Raw genomic sequence first — 21,527 nt, 5'->3', positions numbered from 1 at the left:
AAATATTAAAGATGTATCGACAAATTCCAATTAGTAGTCTATAAGCTACTTTCTACTCCGGCAATCTAATTCGCCCTGATAATTCTCGAGACACAAATGATCTAATGTTAAATTTTTTGGGATACAGGAATACGGGATATCATGCTGTGATGTGTCTCATTAGGAGGCAATAAGACATTCATCGGTCATCTTATATGGATAGCTAGACAAACAGGCATAGAAGATAATTATCTGGCTGGTGGGGTCACGAAGGCTGTAATTACGTATGTAATTTAAACTGCATTGAATTCGTTATATCTATTCAAGATGGTAAATTTCAAATGATTCGGAAGTTATATCTGTACACTTGCTTCCAAACCAGGGAAATAGGGTCATATACAGAGGCACAGAGAACAATTCAACATTTAATATTAATGTGCAACGACTTTTGCTGAAGCTGTTATATCGAAGAAAAAAATAATCCTCCTTTTTGCGACTTTAGTACCTAGACATAGGGGCAAGATGGTGGGCTCAATATGCTACATTAAATTGCATGATAAATACCTGTCATATCGGTATATCTCTCCACAAGGGTAAACTTATAATGACTTGATGGTTATATTCGCATACTTGCATCGAAATTAGCAACATTTGCAATTAAACATCTTCTCTGTCAAAGTCGTATTTTAGCTACTTGAAATTGAAACTCTATGGTAATCTGGAAAAACGTCTTTTTTTACTGGTGATGTTGAAGTGATTCATATCCTTATGGACAGATTGGTAATACATGGTGGATGTTGAATTCTAAATTTACGCGCATGGAACTTTAGCTTACGATATCATAATGAAACTTGATGCTTGTGATCTTTGCTTCGAACGGCTGCCGAAACAACCTGAGATGAACTATTTTTGTTCTCAGTAAGGAGATTTTCAAGACCAAAATTTCAAATCGACAAACAGAACAGACAGAATATCTGACTGAAAAACATCGTTTATGTTTCTTCATATACAGTGGTGGCCACCAATTTAAGACAAATACTTGAATTTTTTTCATCAACTGAATTTTAAGTACGATAGAGCCAAAATAAAAGGACCTCTAAGGGTATGAAATTTATTATTAATGTTTCTAGTTTCTGAAAAATGTTTGGAAAAATCGTTAAAACATATATGGACAAAGATATGTGGAAATACGTTGACCCACCTCAGCGAACATCCGCTGTTAATAGCATGATATGACCGAAACTAATGGAACCAAAAATACGAAATTTGGTCCGAATATTTTATAATAATAAGGTCTTTGTGAACCAGTAGGGTGTCTGGTAGGGGTGGAGTACATTCAAGTATGACATTGGTGTGGTAACCTGTCTCTATGAATGTTGTTCAAAGCAGCCGTAAACGAATTACGATCCAATGAATTCTGCACTTACCTCTGTATATTCTATATATTACACGAAGTTCCTTCCAGATATGCAACGGTGAAGATATTGAATATAGGATGACTCCTCTGATGATACCCCAGGAGGAACTGTTTCGTCAGCATGACATTGTGTCCCATTCCTCGTGTAGATGTGTGTCCTTAAGGCAGACTTTTGACAGCTTTGAATGTGATCATAGTGGAGCAGCGCAATTGATCACTGACCGATCAATTTGTGATTGAGAATGAATGAGTTTAGGAGAAAAAGAGATTGTCAAGGTCATAGACTACGACGCCAAATTTAATCGTTGTCTCCTTCGTCCAGGTGGAGTTTTGCCGAAGACTTTATGGTGATAGTTGCATGTTACGAGCTGTAAAGAATATTATCAATGTTTTCGAGATCAGTACTACTCTCTGTGCATTGGACTGCAGGAAACTGGTAACACATACAAATTTGCTGATAACTTTTGTAGTTTTCACAAATATTTTTTTCCAGAGAATGAGAATAGGAAAACAGAGTGATTAATTAGACAAGCGACCCTGTGAAAAATATTTGTCCTTTTTGCAGCTAAAAACATTCCATAACATTCAGTTTAAAGCTTAACTTAATTCTCTAAAATCGTTGTAATAAAATACCTCGATATTTTCCTAAAGGGTATTTAATAGTTTTGTTGCTTCTAGAAAAAGTTTTGTTAGATTTGAATACCTACATGTACCTGAGAATACATAGAAAGACATAAATATGTATGTATATTTGTATCTATGTGTGTCTGCTTATATTGGTTGTTATTGTTGCGTGGCAATTGCTCATTGAAATAACACATGTAAAGGCATATGTATGGATGTATGTATGTATGAATGTAAGCAAGGATGTGTGCAAGTACAACAAGTAACTGTAAATGTATTTGTTTCTATAGATCTGTGTCTCCTTGCATAACTGTGTGTGTTATTCATTCTTTTTCTTGTTATTGCTGATGGGATGCTGATGATGATGTGGGTTTTCTGTTGCCAGCACATCACACAAAATCAACATTTCGAGTAAAAAATAAAATTGCAGAACAACAACAAAAAAAAACTTTTGTTTAAACATTTGTCGTACACAGCTGACGATAATTGAAAATCCATCATTGTCGTGGTTTAAAAAAAAGAGAAACAACAAAATAAATGAATAAAAAAATTAAGACGAATTGAAAATTGTAAAAAAATAGTTTTTTTACAGAAAATTTTAGTTGTTATGGCAAAATTTTAAAAGACGTCTGTATGGGAGTCCTGTCAAACAAATAAAATCTTGAATTCCTTTAGAATTGTATACATATGTAAATATGTAGCTGCAATTCCTTTATTTAAAAATTCATATTTTATAACAATGTCTTTAAAAGAATCCATGCTGGCAATCTTTGTCAATTGTATTAAACGCACTAGTCCCTTAATATGTGTCCAATTGTGGCAAATCTGATAAAAAATTTAATTAATTATTTTTAATAAAAATTATATGACCCATATTATAATATCCAAAGCAGAATAGCTTTTGAGCCACAGAGTACCTAAAAGGTGTCAATTTACCCCCTCGTAGGACATCACCATGTTAAAGTTTCGAATTCCTTTCATATAAAGTGTAAGAACTAGAACCGGTCCCTATCACTATTCAATTAGCCACGTGATATATCGAGCCCTTAGCGCCAAATTATCGTAAGCGACAAAACACAAATTTTACAGGAGAAGGTTTTTTTTGATTATTTTGAAATTTATACATAGAATTAAAAATGTTATATATATAATTTCGTTCAAGCTATTTGTATATTTTTCAAAAATATTTATAACTTTTGACAATTAAAAATGCATGGAATACTTTATAGAAAAATATGACAACAAATGTTTTTTATTGAATTTTTGCCTAGATAAAAATTTTTCGAATTGAAATTAAATTTTTATTTATAAATAGTTTTTAATGAAATTTCACAGTTATGTAGATTTTTCTATTTAAAATGGAAAAATAAAAACGAATTTTGAAATTTATTATCAGCAATCCCGCAATTCCCAAACAAGTGTTGAAAAATTCCAAAAATGGTAATTTTTAGTTTTTTGGCTATAATATCCATACAAGGGTCGGGGTTATCGGGACCCTTTACAAAATAATTAGAAACATATTGAGCCACCTATAATCTATTACCAAATTTTGATATTGGATACGCGATTTGAGAATTTTTGCCCTAACATTTTATTTTACATAAAAAATAGGTGTTTTTTGAAAGGACCTGGTCCCTCGGTAACAACAAGTTTGAAATTGGTTTTCCTTTAAAATATTTTATGAAAACTAAGCTTTCAGAAAGTAGAAATTCCTTATACATCCTCTTAGAAACTTTTTGCGATAACTTAAAAAGAAAAAAAGTTCTTTTTTCCCAAAAAAATAGCAAAAATCCCTTTTTTAAAAATTTTTTAAATTTAAATGCATATAACATTGGACTTAGTCATTATTTTTAAACAGTTCTTTTTCCATTTGACACATACATATGTTAGTCCAATAAAGGAAAACTGGAGAAAATCGGGAAATATTTGGATACGCTGTTATCAAAAAACTGGAGTAGGGTGTATAAAAATGTTTAAAATTTAATTTTCAAATGCGAATATCTCCTAAGCTATAATAGATAATTGATAGCTACGACGAGGTTTCTTGTAGTGCTCGATGAGAAGATTCTACATGTATAATGTTTCAGAAATCAGAACTCAAACCAAGAAATAATATGGTTTTAAAAATGTAACATACCCGAGGTGTCCTACTGTGATGGACCCATGAGGTCCACGTTCAAAACTTAAACTCGGCGACACTTCTTCTTTGCGCATGTGAAATTTCAATCAAACCAATCTAACCATTTAGAAGTTACAGATTTATTTCCCTCTTTTTTTTCTATACCACTGTGTGTCGCTTACGATAAAATTTGTTTACTGTAAAATATAAATATTGACTTACGATAAAATCTTACCCCCTATATTTTTGATGTTATTAAAAATTTTCATATTCTGAGAACGCTAAAACATCAGTCGGTCCATAAAATTTAAATTTCTGCAATAAAACAAAAATTTTAAAATGTCGCTTACGATAATTTGGCGCTAAGGGCTCGATATGCATTTGTGTTAGTTCTATTCCCCATATGGATGCGTTTGACAAACATTTTAATAAAATACAACAATAGTAGTTACAAAAGATTATTATACAATATGGACATTTAAATCAGATAAGCTCCGAGTGAAATTGCAAGAATAAACAATTCCTCTCGGAGTTTATCACAAAAGGCACTTCCTGCATAAATCTACTGTGTTTTTAACACTTCTGAAGACTTCAGGGTTCTCAGATAATTCACTATCCATCTCTTCGTATTGTTGGGCTTGTGAGTTGGGCTTTAGGTCAGTTGAACATCGAACAGTAAAGTAGCAAGAGAGTAAGGTATACCCACGCAGGAGGACGGGTCAATAAGTCCGTGCTTTTTGAATAAAACACAAGTTTTTGTATAAAAAAAATTCATCAAAATAGGCATTTTTGTGAGATTATTTAATCGTTGGAGTTAAATCTCTTTCCGTCGAGCCATTTCTTCAGGTTTGGAAATAAGAGGATATTTGCCATGGAAGCTGAACATGTGTACGCTGGGGTGGCCCTTAATAAACAAAAGTGTGACAGTTTTGTGAACATTGGTAAAAAATCATCCTGAACAAATTTTGTTTGCCAAATGAGCTCAATTTCATTGCTGTTATATGAATTTTAATTCTAAATATACTCTGAAATTTTTACTAAAATTGGAAAACGTAAAACCTTAAATAGTGAAGATCAGAAGTAAAATTTTTCAATATTTGGGCCGATTTGGATGAAACTTAAAAAAAATATAACACGAAGTCTAATATTTATAATAACAGCCCAAAAATGGGAATTAATCCTTAATTGCACTATTTTTTATTTCTCATTTGCTTCCAAAATAATATAAAAGTACTTTTAAAATGATCAAGCTCAAGGAATCGGCATATCTGGGTTAAATTCGACATCAATAATCCTCATATGCACAAGGTCATAGGTCCCATTAAATAACAATATCGAACTATTAGTTTTTGTGAGTATCAGTTCACAATTGTCCATAACTCTCATACATACATCTCAACACACAGCATTTTTTGACAATCGCCTATTAATCCATATAAATAAAAATCAAATGTCGTTCGTTGGTAATTACATCAGTAGAGAACGGCCGGACCGATTTAGACAATTTTTTTAACCACGGCATTTTTTTTTCGATATATCTCAAATCGCAGGACGTCTGGACCGATTTAACTAATTTTTATTTTAATGTTCGCAATACATAGACCGCAAAAGTTTTTACATAAATAAAAATTGTCCCCGTCCACTAATACGCCCACTTATTAAATACATCTGCAAAATACATCGGTCTGTGATCAATCATATTTCAGAGCAAAATTCGATTACTTATATAAAAACTCACAATAGCTTAAATTGATAATAACCTGGCCAATAAGCGTTTAATCAAGAAAAGGAGCTCGATCTGTGATCACTCATATTTCTGACCAAAAATCGATTTTTTATATAAAAACTCTAAATATCTAAATTCGCTAATAACTTGGCCAATAAGCGTTTAATCAAGAAAAAGAGCTCAATCTGTGATCATTCATATTTCTGACCAAAATTCGACTAAGCATTTAATCAAGAAAAGGAGCTCGATCTGTGATCACTCATTTTGATCAACATTCGATTTATTATATAAAAACTCAAAATATTTAAATTCGCTAATAACTTGACCAATAAGCGTTTAATCAAGAAAAGGAGCTAGATCTGAGATCACTAATTTTTCAGACCAAAATTCGATTAATTATATAAAAACTCAAAATATGTACATTGATTTACATGTATTCTGTTGTTGCAAGACTTAGGTTTTTGACAACAAACTTAGGTTCTTTGTCTCTCAGTTGCGTTTCTATGTATATTTTATTATATGTCCTATATGAATAAAAATGATCATTCAATAATACGTTTTTTTTTCTTTTTAACTATTTTTACCCTTTTCAAACAGCTTCTCACAAATTCACAAATCGAACACACGCATTTTTTAACTAGGACAGGACAACGTCTTTCGGGTCAGCTAGTAGGATATAGTTATAGTTAAAAAGGCTCTCATCCAAAAAATACATTATCCTCTAACAATGTGAAGTTTACCACTGATATTTTATAGTAATAGAAAATATAAAACTAACCAAATCGGATGAACCAGATAAATGTACAAAACGCATTATATTGGTGGTGGCTATATATATTATACTTGTTGGTGTTATAATGATGATTCTGTTCATAATGTCTGAGATACGATTGAAAAACATGTATACCATGATTTTTGAAATATATCTCGGATTCTGAATTCTGTTCATATGAAATATGTATAAGTGTATCAAATGAAAGGCATTTCAAAGGAATTTCTAACGCGATTGTGTTTTTTTCTCCAATAAAATTTGTTTCACCTTTTAAAATTATTGCTAAAAAGGAAACTAGCAATTTCACTCATTTGCTCAATGTGAGATTCCAGATTTTGTATTCATAATTCATTAAGATTCCAAGAAAAAATATCAGATTTCTGGAGGATAACGTATTTCCAGATGTGGGCCTTATATAGAAGCAACATATGATTAAGGCCATCAGCGCAAAAGTGGTGTAAACCATTATTTTTATTACATAGCATAATATAACAATAACATAATATAACATGGGAGCTATGACCAATATCAAACCAAAATCTTCACCAATTAGGGTTTCTTTTTAAGTCCTTTTTATACCCTTCATCTTTGTGAGAAGGGTATATATATATGTTTATCATTCCGTTTGTAATTTCCACAATACAATTTTCCGACCCTATAAAGCATATATATTCTGAATCCTTATAGATAGCGGAGTTGATTAATCCATGTCCGTCTGTCTTTTGAAATCAATTTTCTGAAGATCTCAGATATCTTCGGGATGCAAATCTTTAATAATTCTGTCAGACATGCTTTAGAGAAGTTTCCTATTTAAAATCAGCAAAATCGGTCCACAAATGGCTGAAATATTAGGAAAAAACCAGGGCCTCGATTTTTGACCTATGTCTGGATTACTAAGTCATTAATATAGACAATATGGATATCTAATGATAGATATTTCAAAGACCTTTGCAACGACGTATATAAGACCATAGTAAGTTGGACCTCCAATAGGTCAAAATCAAAATATTTTTTAACCCGAATTTTTTTTCATCAAAAAATTTATTTTTGTCATAAATTCTTTTTCCGAAAAAATTAATTAAAGAAATTTTGACAAAACTTTTTTTAAAAAAAATTAAAAAACAATTTGGAAAAAAAAATTTAAATAATTTTAAACATTAAAAAAAAATTTTTGATTTTATTTAAAAAAAAATATTTTTAAGTATAATTTGGTGAAGGGTATATAAGATTCGGCACAGCCAAATATAGCTCTCTTACTTGTTTTATATCCAATATGTAATTTTTTAAAAAAAAAAATATTAAAAATGTACTTACTTTTATCACATGAAATTAATCAAACTATGTTTTATTTAGAATTGTTTTGAACATTTGATTTATTTTATTATTTTTTACTCTTGTTTCTTGTATTTCATATTGTTGTTATTATTACTTTTTTAATATTTTTAATATTAAGAATAATTTAACATAATTTTTAATAATTGTTTATTATAGATAATACAAATACGTTACATAATAATAAATAATTTGAATTTAATAATAAAATGTTTACTACAACTAAACGAAATACAATAATTAATAATAAAAATAAAAATTAAATAATAAACTTAGAAAATTATTTAAGTAGTTTTTAAATTTTACTTATAAAATAAACCAAATTTAATAAATCAATAAAACAAATGCAACATAACATTAATATTTACTCTGAGAGTAAATTAAAGAGATTCCAGTGACTGCAGTAGTGAATTCAAAGAGTTTGTTGTTAGAGTGGAGTAATAAGCAGCTCAGAGTTGTAATTGAAGGAGTAGAAAGTGGAAACACATCTAATACTATTTTTGCATTGTTTGTTTAAGTTTTAATTATTTTCTTTTTGGTTTGCTGTAATTGTTGTAGTGGGATTTTTTTTTTATTTTTTTGTTTGCTATTTATTTGACTCTTTGAATAATTTAAAATTTTTCTCAAGTTAAAAATTCTTAAAATTGTTTTTTTTGATTTTTTTTTTAATTTTTTGTTTGTATTAAGATTTAAGTATTTTTTATAATTGTATTTTCTTTTTAATTTAATTAATAATAGTTGTGGGTGTGTATGTATTTAATTTGACTAGCACATATATTTCTTTTTGGGTTTCATCATGCGAATACGTCATTTGGAACCGATGCCATTGGCCACCAATGAACTCGGCTGTGGCGCATTGTTTGCTGTTGAAGTGGCCTGATTTTGGGCCGCTTGTGAATGGGCTGGTGGTTGCGAGGGTGTGGGTGGTGATCGTGTTAATGCGCCGCGTATATTGGCCGACAGTGGTATAACTTGGGAAGCGTGCTTCGTCGACAGATCGGTTGTTCGTGTGGTGCCGCAAATCTGAAATTGGAAAATATTTAAAAATTTTATTATTAAGCTGAATATTTTAAAAAAGTTCTTAAAGGAATAGCAATATATTGAATAAATTTGTGGAAAGAATTGATATTAAATTAAGAATCTGACCTTTATTAGCTCTACTATCCTTTTGCCCCTACCTAATGCCGAAATCATAATGATACAACTGTATATAATTTAATATTTAATCTACGATCCTCATGTCACTACGTAAAACTTTGATTTCTTGGAAGATCAGATATATTACCTTTAAAATATAGCCGTGACACAAGATCACTTTGCTTCATCTGTATTAAGGAATCAGGAGCTCATGATGTAATGGGCTTGGTAAGGCAGTGTCATGTCCGCTGGACTAAAAACCAACAAAATAAGCATCCTGGTATTTTTAAAACGCTGAAATACTTTACTCCATCTGATACTAAGTATTTAAACCATCTAAGTTAGGTGCCGTGTACAGGCCATCTTGAGAAGTTCACTTAAGCCCATCAAAAACAGATAATTTATTGATCCTAACACTGAAATGCTTTTCTCCATTTGATACTTTTTATAATAGATTATCCTGCAATAGATATATCTGATGGATAAGCATTTTACAGTTTGCAAAAGAAATACCAGGAAAGTAGTCATTCGCATCATAATCCATCATCGCACACCGCGATATAGTTACCCTGGTTGTTGCCGCGTCCAGGAACCCATATTATCATTATTCTAGAATGCTTCGCTATCTCATTTAAAGACCACCGGTTTATGTAGATGTCGAGTAGACACCCGCTCTTTAATTAACGTTAGAGCCCCAGAGTAATATTTAAATAGTGTTGTAAATGGTGTAAACCACCTACACCTGGCTGAAAATGGAATACATCCCTTAAATATGGGTCGATGCTTCAAAGTCTATTTTGGAGTTGCACCACCGCGTACAGCAGAGGTACTTATCGGTGATGCACAGTGGGGCAGAATCAAAATAGTTTGTAAATAAATCTGGCATTTTTAAGCGGCTGGTCCGATCGGGATAAAATTTGACGTGGGCATAGACAAGGAGTATTTGAGTTTAAGTTATTAAAATGGATAGTACAAATGCTCCAGGGGCGGCGCTATGGGGGCTCAAATTTGGGTACCCTCGACATGTAACATTTTTAAACACGTGCCATTTTTTTGTTTCCCATCCGATTGCAAAAATTTATATATTTTTGGAATGCGCTCTACTAGGTATTGAGATAACATGCTTATGTGTGCTATTTATCTCTTATAATTTCCGAGTTATAGGCATGTCAAAATTGAAATTTTAAAATTTTGCTATACCTTGGTTCGGTTTTTCAAAAATAAAGGGCGGACTGAATGGACGAGATTGTTTTTGTTAGTTAGTCAACTAAATTATCAATAATATACAAACGATTTCAGATTAAGATCAATTATGGATCCAAAAATAAACCATTTTCAATTTATAAATTAAAAATAGTTGATTTTTGCAATTTTTTGGGCGAAAAGGTGACTTAATTCTTTTTTTTTTAAAATACTTTCTTTAAAAACGGATAAAAATTTTATGGTTTTCTGTAGGGTTTATTCACGTAGAATACTTTGGTATTAAAAACAAGTCATATTTTTCGAATATGTCGCCCCTACGCCCTTCGGTATTTAACCTATTTTTTTTTTATCAAAATTTGAAATTTGTGCCACATGTTTTAAAATCACAAAGCTGGGATCAGAAAACCGAAAGCAGCTTTGGAAACCTTGATGTGTTCCCTATTTATCCCCAAAGTATTTTCCCAGCCCCGAAGGAAATGTGGACCCTATGGAGAAACATTTTAAAAAATACTATTTTTTGGATTTTTGCCCCAATTTTTGACTAGTTTTTTTTTAAATATGTTATTTATAGAATGATAAATTTAAAAAAACTTTGTAAATTTCATTGAGTTTTATTAATAAATAACGATTTTATTACATATTATTGAGTTTCTAAAACTAAAATTTTAATAGGATTGCAAATATTAGGAACAATTTGATCGATGTTTATTCTAAACTATTTGTTAGATAAGTTAATTTTAGGTGTTACAAAAAAAATTTCAAGTCAATATCTCAGTTATATTCAAAAATATGCCTCTTGAAAACTCCGTCCTTCAAAAATATTGCACTTTTTCATAAAAAAATGGCACATGTTTAAAAATGTCGAAGGTAGCCTACTTTGAGCAACCATAGCGCCGTCCCTGGAACATTTGTAAGGCCCATTTGTACGTATTCTACTGAAATTATTGAACTTGTTCCCTATACCTGTCCACGTTCTTCAGTAAGAGCTCATTCATTTGTTGCCAACTGGACAGAGTAGTATAAGAAGATTCGTTCTTTAGTCGTGCCATTCTGTCCTGCTGAATTCTATGCTGTCATATTCATTGTAGCTCAATTCAAATTGAATGTCCACCGAACACCTCTATCATCCTTCCCATAGTCTATTTCCACAGTTGCAACTCAATGTACTGCATGAGTGGGGATCATCCCTTATGTTAAATAAATTGCTAAATATTTCTGGAACCCTTCAATGATGACTATCAAAAACCATGCTAAGCATGATCTGAGCTCCATAGGAAATATAGACGACAAGAAACAAAACAATTTTCGCGATCTTCTAGTACTTGAACGTTGCCTTCTTAAAAGCAACATGATCAAAAGAAGCAATTGTTAAAAAATTAAATGTTTTTCCAGAAATGTTTCTTATAGTGTTTCTCAATTGATGGATATTTATCGCAACAATATCTGATAAGCTGTGGAATATAGGTAGAGCGATTCTTGTACACCAATTATGATAAGCTCCAGATCAACAAATATTCTAGAGACATATCTTCTTCACTTTTTAATTACACGTAGCAAACATTGGGTAAGAGTTTGAAGTAGCCCTAGTAAAACCATGTAATACATCGGAACCAGAAGGATATTGATGATAACGTTTGAACAATTGGATATGTATAGAATATAAAGCATCTCAATGGTTCCCTGTTTATTGGTTATGATCGCTTATAACGAATTGATGATTTATCAATTTCTACATTTAATTTTATACACCATGTTTTAATATATATAAGTAGTACTTAACTTCCTTTATATTCCTTATTCTTCCTCAATCTCACATTTCTCTAAACTTAAAAAAATCCAAAAATTATCCTTACCTGATGATGATGTTCCCAATCCTTGTGCTGACAAAACGCACCACAATAACGTGCCAAATTACAACCCGAACAGGTTTCTGTTGCCTTACGACCACAATTCCAACAGGCCTTTAGTTTCGGAAGAAGAAAAAAATCACATTAATGTCAAGTTAACTTCTATTAAAACTCGTAGTAAAGTCTTACATTTTGACTAGCAGCTATGGAGGGTGATTTATTATCGATTTCTCTTTCGCTGCCGGAATGTCGACTCATTTCAACGAAAAACTTTTCCATGCGCAAACGTTCCTGGGCCATAACTTCGGCGGCACGAGTTTCGGCGGCCACAACGGCTCTTTGGATTTCAATGACGGCTTGGCGTTTGACCTAGAAGATTAAAAATAAAATAAAATCATTTAGAATATCTCTTCAATTACTAATTTCTGAATGGTTATTTACTTGATTAACAGCATCTTCTGCATTTCTTTTAAATTCAGCCACTTTCTCCTCAGTTTGTCTTCGTATTTCCATTAAAGTGGCCGGTGTAATTTCACCATAATTGGGCTGTTGGGGTTCAACGCCACGTTGCTGTAGTATCGTAATGGCTCGTTTAGTTTTATCAACCATGGCGGATATACAATTCAACATGGTGTGTATGTTCTTCCATTCTTCTTCACCTTGGGGACCAGCAGAACCACCAGGGCCTCCACCACCCGGACCACTGCTAGCGGTAGGCATAACCGAACGTGCCAAAGGCCGATGAGATGAAGGTTCTGCGTTAACAGTCGATCTAAGCTCACGTTCATCTCGGTGATTGGACTAAAATTAAGTATATTTTATTTTAAATAAGTTTAAGAAGAATTTCTAGGGAAATTTACCTTTTCCATTAAATTACTGAAAGAACCCTCCGATTGTGCAGCATTTGCTCCAGAAGTTGAATAGTCAAATATGGTTGGCTGGGCGGAGGCAAATGGTATACGCGATTCGTTTTGGGAGGTGTGGGGATTATGGGCATGTAAACGTTTAGCCGGCGGATAAGCTGCCATATAATCATTCCATTCCTGGGCACCATTATGACCATGCGGCTCCATTAAAGTGTCCGAAGGTCGCCTTTTAAACACCAGACTTGTGGCAGAATTCCCATTAGATTGACTGTCGATTTGCACAAAAATATCGCTGTATTCAGCTGGTGGCCCATGAGGAGAAAACTCCATTACAGAATTTTCATTTGTGGTCACATATTGCAGAGTAGTCTACAAAAATTAATCACAATAATTAATATGTTGCTTTTATATGAAACTATGTTAATAAATTTACCTGATTTGTGGCACGAGCTAAGGCCACAATCTCCCTTTGCAGCAAAGAAATATGATTCTTTAGTAGTGGAATGACATACGGCCTTAAGGGCAAATTAATGGCCTCCTGCAGAGCCATGCGAAATTCATCAATACTAATGCCACCACTGCCCAAAGACAAAACCAAAGCTCTTACACGATCACTAACATCGGGATGCACATCCTGGGCTAATTGCACTAGAGATCCTAGAAATTTACGTATTTTACCCAACAAACGGGCCTGTTCAACATGAGCAGCTGCTGCTGCGGCCGCTGCTACAGCTGCTTGTGCACTCTGTACTGTGGGCTGAGGCGGCGGAGTGGTGGTGGCACCATTAATTACCGGTGAAGCGCTAGCATTACGATTGGGTCTAGGCGGCGGTGCCAAACTGGAGTGATGTTGATGCAGTTGCGGAGACATGGGTGATCGAGGAGCTACAGCTCTGGCAGATTCGGGTGAGTCGGGAGTGCGGCAGGAACGCGAATTGGTGGTTGTACCGGTGGGATTGGTACCCGTATTGTTATTGTTGCCGTTCGACGTGGTGGAATCTTTACTGCTGCTGGAAGAATTTGAAGTGGCTGCAAAAGAGATGGAATGGTAAAAGTTAGTAAAGTGTTGCTGAGATGTGTTTTGATATACATATATACTCTTAATGATAATAATATTTTAAAAGCACCTAAACGTTAAGACTAAATAGAGTCTGAGATCATGGTTATATATTTTCACTATGATCCGGTAATCTGAGGGACAGTCGGAGATTAAGTCGAAGAATTGTAGTGTTAGCAGCGATTTTAAATGTTTGCTGATATATAATCATTCTCCTGATGCGTTTGAGCCATAGAACAGAATTGGTTTAAAAACAATGTTTTAAAGGGTATCCCAAAAATAAAGCAATATTTCAATTAAATAGAAAACAGAATTTTTTTCTTTTAAATTATTTTTTTTATTGAACGGTTTCAGTCAATTTTCCCTTTTTGTAGATATTTAAAGACCTAGATATATGTCTTGGTTCAATTAGATATCAATGATAGTTTCTTATATATGCTCTCCATATTGATGAAGCATGTGATGAGGTACCAATGATGTAAATGTTAGTAAGATCTATAAAATAAACGTACTGATATTCTCCTGAAGGTATAACGTCATACAGACCAGAAGATATGTCTGCACGAAGTCATATCCATCTTCTGATAATCGATGAATCGGTAATATCGTTAATAAAAGTATACAGATTTTAAACTCGTTTAGCGTCATAACCAGAAGATGTGTATGCGCGAACGCATCATATACGGTGCTGTACAATCGGTATAAGTATAGGTTTCCAGGTTGTTGATCATTCAATATCTAAGCATTTTCTAAATAAAATGTGTTATGACCGGACTAGATGAAAAAATTCAGGAAAACCTGCTGGTATCTTAAGAGGTTTTAATGATGCTACAGAAATTTCTTCAGGATTTGCGTTTATCCTTTTTAATACGGGTTTTCAAAAAAAATAAGAGTAAGTGAGTTTTTATATTCTACACGCAGTCCGATAAAGATGTTTAACTCTTCCTCTGTTAGGACTTAGTATAAAACAGATTTAGACAGTGAGGTAGGATATTACCCAAAGGGCTCACCATGAATACTCGTTGGTATTTCTTCTATTCCATAAACATATGCACAGAAAATAAACCATCAATAGACACCTTTCTATTCTTTATCAAGTCCGAATATTCTTCATTAATTACAAGTGTGGATAAGGAGGTACAATGTTTCTTAGCTCCTCCAAGGGAATATATCGGTTGATATTTCTTATTTTCAAATAGCATTTGTTAATAACTGCATCAAGTAATATATGAAAATCAATATACATGCGGTCAGTAAAGAAACAATTCAATTCTTATCAAATCCGAATATTTATCAGTAGAAGCTTCTACTTATCAACAATGCATTGTTGATAGCACGCAGTTATTAGCATTGTTTGTAAGTATAGAAATATTAACATTGAAGCTCTAGAATTCGAACATTCTAGTTTTGTCCGTTAACAACATTCATGAAGCTACTGGAAGGATGATGGCGCTGTGTATAAATAGTGGCAGCGGTTGCAATCGGTAGTTAGTTTATTACAGGCGCAGTTAGAGTTAAAATTAACTGCATTCTTGTAAACAGTAATTTAAGTGTGGGCATAAACGTGTATTTGTTTAAAAACATATAGTGACTATTTAAACTGTTGTTGTGTAAATTTGAATAAATAAAGAGTTGTTACAATTTTAGACTACTAAACCACCGTTTTTAAAAGGTAAAAACATAACAATATTGTTAAAAATTATAAGCAAAAAAGATCTTAATTGTAAAAACTTGTTAAGCGATGAAAAGAAAACGGTCTGCCGAATTATTTGCAAATATAACTATGCGAAACCGGTTTTTGAATACTCCAACAGGGATCATGTATCTGAGCTGCCGATTTATATATGTTACAATTATTGAATTTTTAGAAGAATAGTAAAAAAGGTAATAGAATAATATGCAGAAATTTAATTTTTTACTTAAAAAAATCAAATTGCCAAATGTATTTGGCAATTAACAGTGATTCATAATTTATTTTATATGCAAGGCTTTCAAAAAGTGAATTTAAATTGTAGCTTTATAAACTAATCCCCATATGCATAAACAATTTTTAAATTTATCAAAGGTTCATAAATCCAATTTCACATGGAAATTTTGTTTTATAAACCTTTGATAAATTTAAAAATTGTTTATGCATATGGGTGTAGGATTTTAAAATAATTGCCTCCAAAATTGTTAAATTTTTAAAAACAAAAGAGTTTTATATTTTAAAAAGTTCTCGGATTCACTGTCCTGAAGTGAAGCGTATCCCGGAGAGAACGTTCTGGACTATAAGGCGGGTCGGCAAATCCTCCAAACATTTAGCCGACCGTTGCTATGATGGAATATTATGGCACTTTTTGCAAATTAAAGAAGTAAAGCAAAACTTCCAGCACATGACGCTTTGTTGGCTCAAAATTCGACATTTTCGAAGATAACAAACTTTGTTGTTTATACTATAATGTTCAATAACTCTGTGTGTAATTTTTTAAGTCATGGAAATATAACCACTACGTGATAAAAGACCTAAAAATAAGACCCGTGTCTCCCAGTTTTTCCCAAAGTCATGCACTTTTTTTTATGGGGCCCCAAAAATTTGGGGCATCGTTGTCATTTTTGCTAAAAAGTGATCATTTTCTCATGCTCATATTTTGCAAACAGTTCGGAATTTTGATTTACTCTCTGAGTCCTTGTCATAAAGAGAAAAATTGTGAATATATAAAATCAAAAAAACTTCATCTTCAAGATCAAAATCGCAAAAAAACTTAAAAAAGTGTCTATTGTAAATCTCGCATTTTTAAGTCATATTTATTATTCAAAAATGTTCATTCTATAAAATAAATCCCCTTAAATTTTTCAAATTTATTTATGAAATTGTAAACATCAGGCACATGATGGCAACATCACTGCATCCGGTATATATGTGTTACAAAAGCACATATAAGTAGAACACTTAATACAAAGAGGCAACAATCATCATGTCCAAATATATTTTACACCCTTCCAAAAAGCTCGTTAAATTAACAACAAAGTATTTGTACAGTGGCTGTTGTAGCAAATGTTCTATACATATATATACATATATTTATTTATGTATTGTATATACTACATGTGATATGGATGTGATGGTTTTAAGTTTAGAGAGCTGTGATGTTTGACCAAAGGATAAAATGCATTTATTTGATAGTAGCTTTCTTGCTATTATTGTTGTTGTTGGTGATGTTACTTGTTAAGTAAAAAGGATATGTTCAACATTCCAACAAACATTTGCACACAGAGTTTGCTGCCACATACAATACATTAGAGAAAAGATACAATATCATTTACCAGGCAGCCATATACTTGTACACACACACCCTGACGATGAACAACATCTGTCCAACACATCATAAATGCATTAGTTAAACAACATGAATGAATGAGAACATCTATTGCAAGATGTGAACTTTTTCCCAAAGATGTTCTAAAAAGTTAGAGGGTGGTAGAAATGGCTGTTAGCTTCCATGTCTAAATGCTGCTGCTGCTGTTGCTTATTCATTGCAATTTAATGCATATTTCAGTTGTTTTCCTCTTTTTTTTTTGCTGCTGCTTGTGTGTTAATTTTAAATTGACCATTGCTTAGGCTAAAAACCTAGATATTGCCAGTGGTATTACACCAGTGGCTGGTAGAGCAATAGGAATGAGTTTCAAAACACTTGGACATGTACTTAATGTTATGCAACATTCATGCTACCAGCAATGATGGCATCGGCATCGGCAACATCAGCAAAAACATGAACATTTTGTGGAACATGGCAAATAAATTAGCAACATTTTGTACAAATTGCTTTATGATGTTGCTGCTGCAATACAATATTTAATATTACTGCTGTTGTTGTTGTCATCGTTATATGTTCTTGTTGCTGTTGTTACAACTGATGTTGTTCCATGCAGCCTGGTCATTTGTGATTTGTAAATGTGTGTTGCTGATGCTACTGCTGCTGTTGAAAGTTCAAACACATGTTAGCACAACTAGAATATTTTTTTTTGCAGCAAATATTAATGAGATTGTTGTGTGAGCGGCAGTTCTAGGGACAACATGTGGTAGTGAAATGTAAGAAAAAAGTTGAGAAACTTTAGTTTATTTAATGGAAATATCGATTAGAGTTTATCATACTCATATTCTGCTACAGCAAATTGTATAAGAAAGACAATTTTATAGAAAACTGTCTCATAAAGACACTTTTCTATAGAAAACTGTCTCATAAAGACACTTTTCTATAGAAAACTGTCTCATAAAGACACTTTTCTATAGAAAACTGTCTCATAAAGACACTTTTCTATAGAAAACTATCTCATAAAGACACTTTTCTATAGAAAACTATCTCATAAAGACACTTTTCTATAGAAAACTGTCTCATAAAGACACTTTTCTATAGAAATATGTCTCATAAAGACACTTTTCTATAGAAAACTATCTCATAAAGACACTTTTCTATAGAAAACTATCTCATAAAGACACTTTTCTTTAGAAAACTATCTCATAAAGACACTTTTCTATAGAAAACTGTCTCATAAAGATACTTTTCTATAGAAAACTGTCTCATAAAGACACTTTTCTATAGAAAACTGTCTCATAAAGACACTCTTCTATAGAAAACTGTCTCATAAAGACACTTTTCTATAGAAAACTGTCTCACAAATACACTTTTCTATAGAAAACTGTCTCATAAAGACACTTTTCTATAGAAAACTGTCTCATAAAGACACTTTTCTATAGAAAACTGTCTCATAAAGACACTTTTCTATAGAAAACTGTCTCATAAAGACACTTTTCTATAGAAAACTGTCACATAAAGACACTTTTCTATAGAAAACTGTCTCATAAAGACACTTTTCTATAGAAAACTGTCTCATAAAGACACTTTTCTATAGAAAACTGTCTCATAAAGACACTTTTCTATAGAAAACTGTCTCATAAAGACACTTTTCTATAGAAAACTGTCTCATAAAGACACTCTTCTATAGAAAACTGTCTCATAAAGACACTTTTCTATAGAAAACTGTCTCATAAAGACACTTTTCTATAGAAAACTGTCTCATAAAGACACTTTTCTATAGAAAACTGTCTCATAAAGACACTTTTCTATAGAAAACTGTCTCATAAAGACACTTTTCTATAGAAAACTGTCTCATAAAGACACTTTTCTATAGAAAACTGTCTCATAAAGACACTTTTCTATAGAAAACTGTCTCATAAAGACACTTTTCTATAGAAAACTGTCTCATAAAGACACTTTTCTATAGAAAACTGTCTCATAAAGACACTTTTCTATAGAAAACTGTCTCATAAAGACACTTTTCTATAGAAAACTGTCTCATAAAGACACTTTTCTATAGAAAACTGTCTCATAAAGACACTTTTCTATAGAAAACTGTCTCATAAAGACACTTTTCTATAGAAAACTGTCTCATAAAGACACTTTTCTATAGAAAACTGTCTCATAAAGACACTTTTCTATAGAAAACTGTCTCATAAAGACACTTTTCTATAGAAAACTGTCTCATAAAGACACTTTTCTATAGAAAACTGTCTCATAAAGACACTTTTCTATAGAAAACTGTCTCATAAAGACACTTTTCTATAGAAAACTGTCTCATAAAGACACTTTTCTATAGAAAACTGTCTCATAAAGACACTTTTCTATAGAAAACTGTCTCATAAAGACACTTTTCTATAGAAAACTGTCTCATAAAGACACTTTTCTATAGAAAACTGTCTCATAAAGACACTTTTCTATAGAAAACTGTCTCATAAAGACACTTTTCTATAGAAAACTGTCTCATAAAGACACTTTTCTATAGAAAACTGTCTCATAAAGACACTTTTCTATAGAAAACTGTCTCATAAAGACACTTTTCTATAGAAAACTGTCTCATAAAGACACTTTTCTATAGAAAACTGTCTCATAAAGACACTTTTCTATAGAAAACTGTCTCATAAAGACACTTTTCTATAGAAAACTGTCTCATAAAGACACTTTTCTATAGAAAACTGTCTCATAAAGACACTTTTCTATAGAAAACTGTCTCATAAAGACACTTTTCTATAGAAAACTGTCTCATAAAGACACTTTTCTATAGAAAACTGTCTCATAAAGACATTTTTCTATTTTTTTCTGTCTCATAAAGACATTTTTCTATAGAAAACTGTCTCATAAAGACATTTTTCTATAGAAAACTGTCTCATAAAGACATTTTTCTATAGAAAACAATTTGTTAGATACTATAGAAAACTGTCTAACAGAGACACATTTCCACACAAAACTGTCTAAAAAAGAAACTTTTTTATAGAAAGCTGTCTAATAAAGAAACTTTTCTATAGAAAACTGTCTAATAAAGACACATTTCCATAGAAAACTGTCTAACAAAAAAACTTTTCTATAGAAAACTGTGTAACAAAGAAATTTTTCTATAGAAAACTGTGTAACAAAGAAACTTTTCTATAGAAAACTGTTTAACAAAGACATTGTTCTATAGAAAACTGTCAAATATAGACACTTTTCTATAGAAAACTGTCAATTATTGTCACTTTTCTATAGAAAACTATCTAATAAGGACACTTTTCTATAGAAAACTATCTAATAAAGATACTTTTCTTAAACAAATTTTCTAATAAAAACCCTTTATAACACAATCAGATGTGTATTTTTCAGGAATCTTTGGTCCTCCTTTAAAGTTTTCATATGCACTGTTTTTAAAACAGTCTAGTAATTTGGAAGTTATATCATATCAAAAAAGTGATAAATATATGGCGTATGAGTAATATTTAATTTCAAACTATATTTAATCAAAACAAATCATACGCCCTGTATGACAATTGCTAACAATATTTAATCAAAACAAATCATACGCCCTGTATGACAACATAAATATAACTTAGTTATTTTGTAAATCACTTCTAACTTTGGGATATTTTTCGTATAAATTGTTTTTATATTATAATCAAATATAATTTTTTAGATAATCTTTAATTTTATACTTTTTTATACCAAACTTTTGTGGTTTGCAAAATATACTTTACTATAACAAGTACTATTATAAATAACAATATTTTAAAAATAAATTTAATATGTAACACATAAACATATTTTTAATAATTTAACAACAAACTAACCAATAAATGTTCAAAATCCTGTAAGTCTACAACATTACATCAAATGTATTTCTTTTAAAACATTTTAATGAATTTTCTATGAAAACAAAACTAAAAGTAATTTTGGTTACTTAAAAAATAAATGTTTGTTTTAAATGTTTACATTTTATTTTCCCACAAAATAAATTGCATAAAATTCAATAGGTGGGTTTCTATATGCTTTGTTGCTTAGACAAGAATGTTTTGAAAATATAATTTAAAATATGTACATGAAATAAAATATTTGAACATGTTTTTCCAAGAACAGAACAAAAAAAGTTTAAATTTATTTATA

The 21,527-nt window shown here is 31.5% G+C and overlaps 1 protein-coding gene across 3 annotated transcripts in view; it reads right to left on the bottom strand.

The window, feature by feature from the left end:
- Positions 1–8,629: 8,629 nt before the first annotated feature.
- Positions 8,630–21,527, bottom strand: part of nvy (nervy) — a 131,902-nt gene continuing 119,004 nt past the window's right edge. For all 3 annotated transcript variants that reach the window (XM_065512498.1, XM_065512499.1, XM_065512500.1), the window contains 6 exons: positions 13,456–14,051; positions 13,017–13,391; positions 12,598–12,957; positions 12,346–12,525; positions 12,163–12,270; positions 8,630–8,992 (listed from right to left, as the gene is read on the bottom strand). In XM_065512498.1, coding sequence (XP_065368570.1) covers positions 8,777–8,992; positions 12,163–12,270; positions 12,346–12,525; positions 12,598–12,957; positions 13,017–13,391; positions 13,456–14,051 — 1,835 coding nt within the window. In that variant the 3' untranslated portion in view covers positions 8,630–8,776. The remainder of the gene's footprint in view (positions 8,993–12,162; positions 12,271–12,345; positions 12,526–12,597; positions 12,958–13,016; positions 13,392–13,455; positions 14,052–21,527) is intronic.

The sequence above is a fragment of the Calliphora vicina genome, chromosome 5 (genome assembly GCF_958450345.1).
Source record: "Calliphora vicina chromosome 5, idCalVici1.1, whole genome shotgun sequence".
NCBI lineage: Eukaryota > Metazoa > Arthropoda > Insecta > Diptera > Calliphoridae > Calliphora > Calliphora vicina.
The sequence above is the reverse complement of the archived record's forward strand: the minus strand, read 5'-3'. Positions and strand labels throughout refer to the sequence as shown.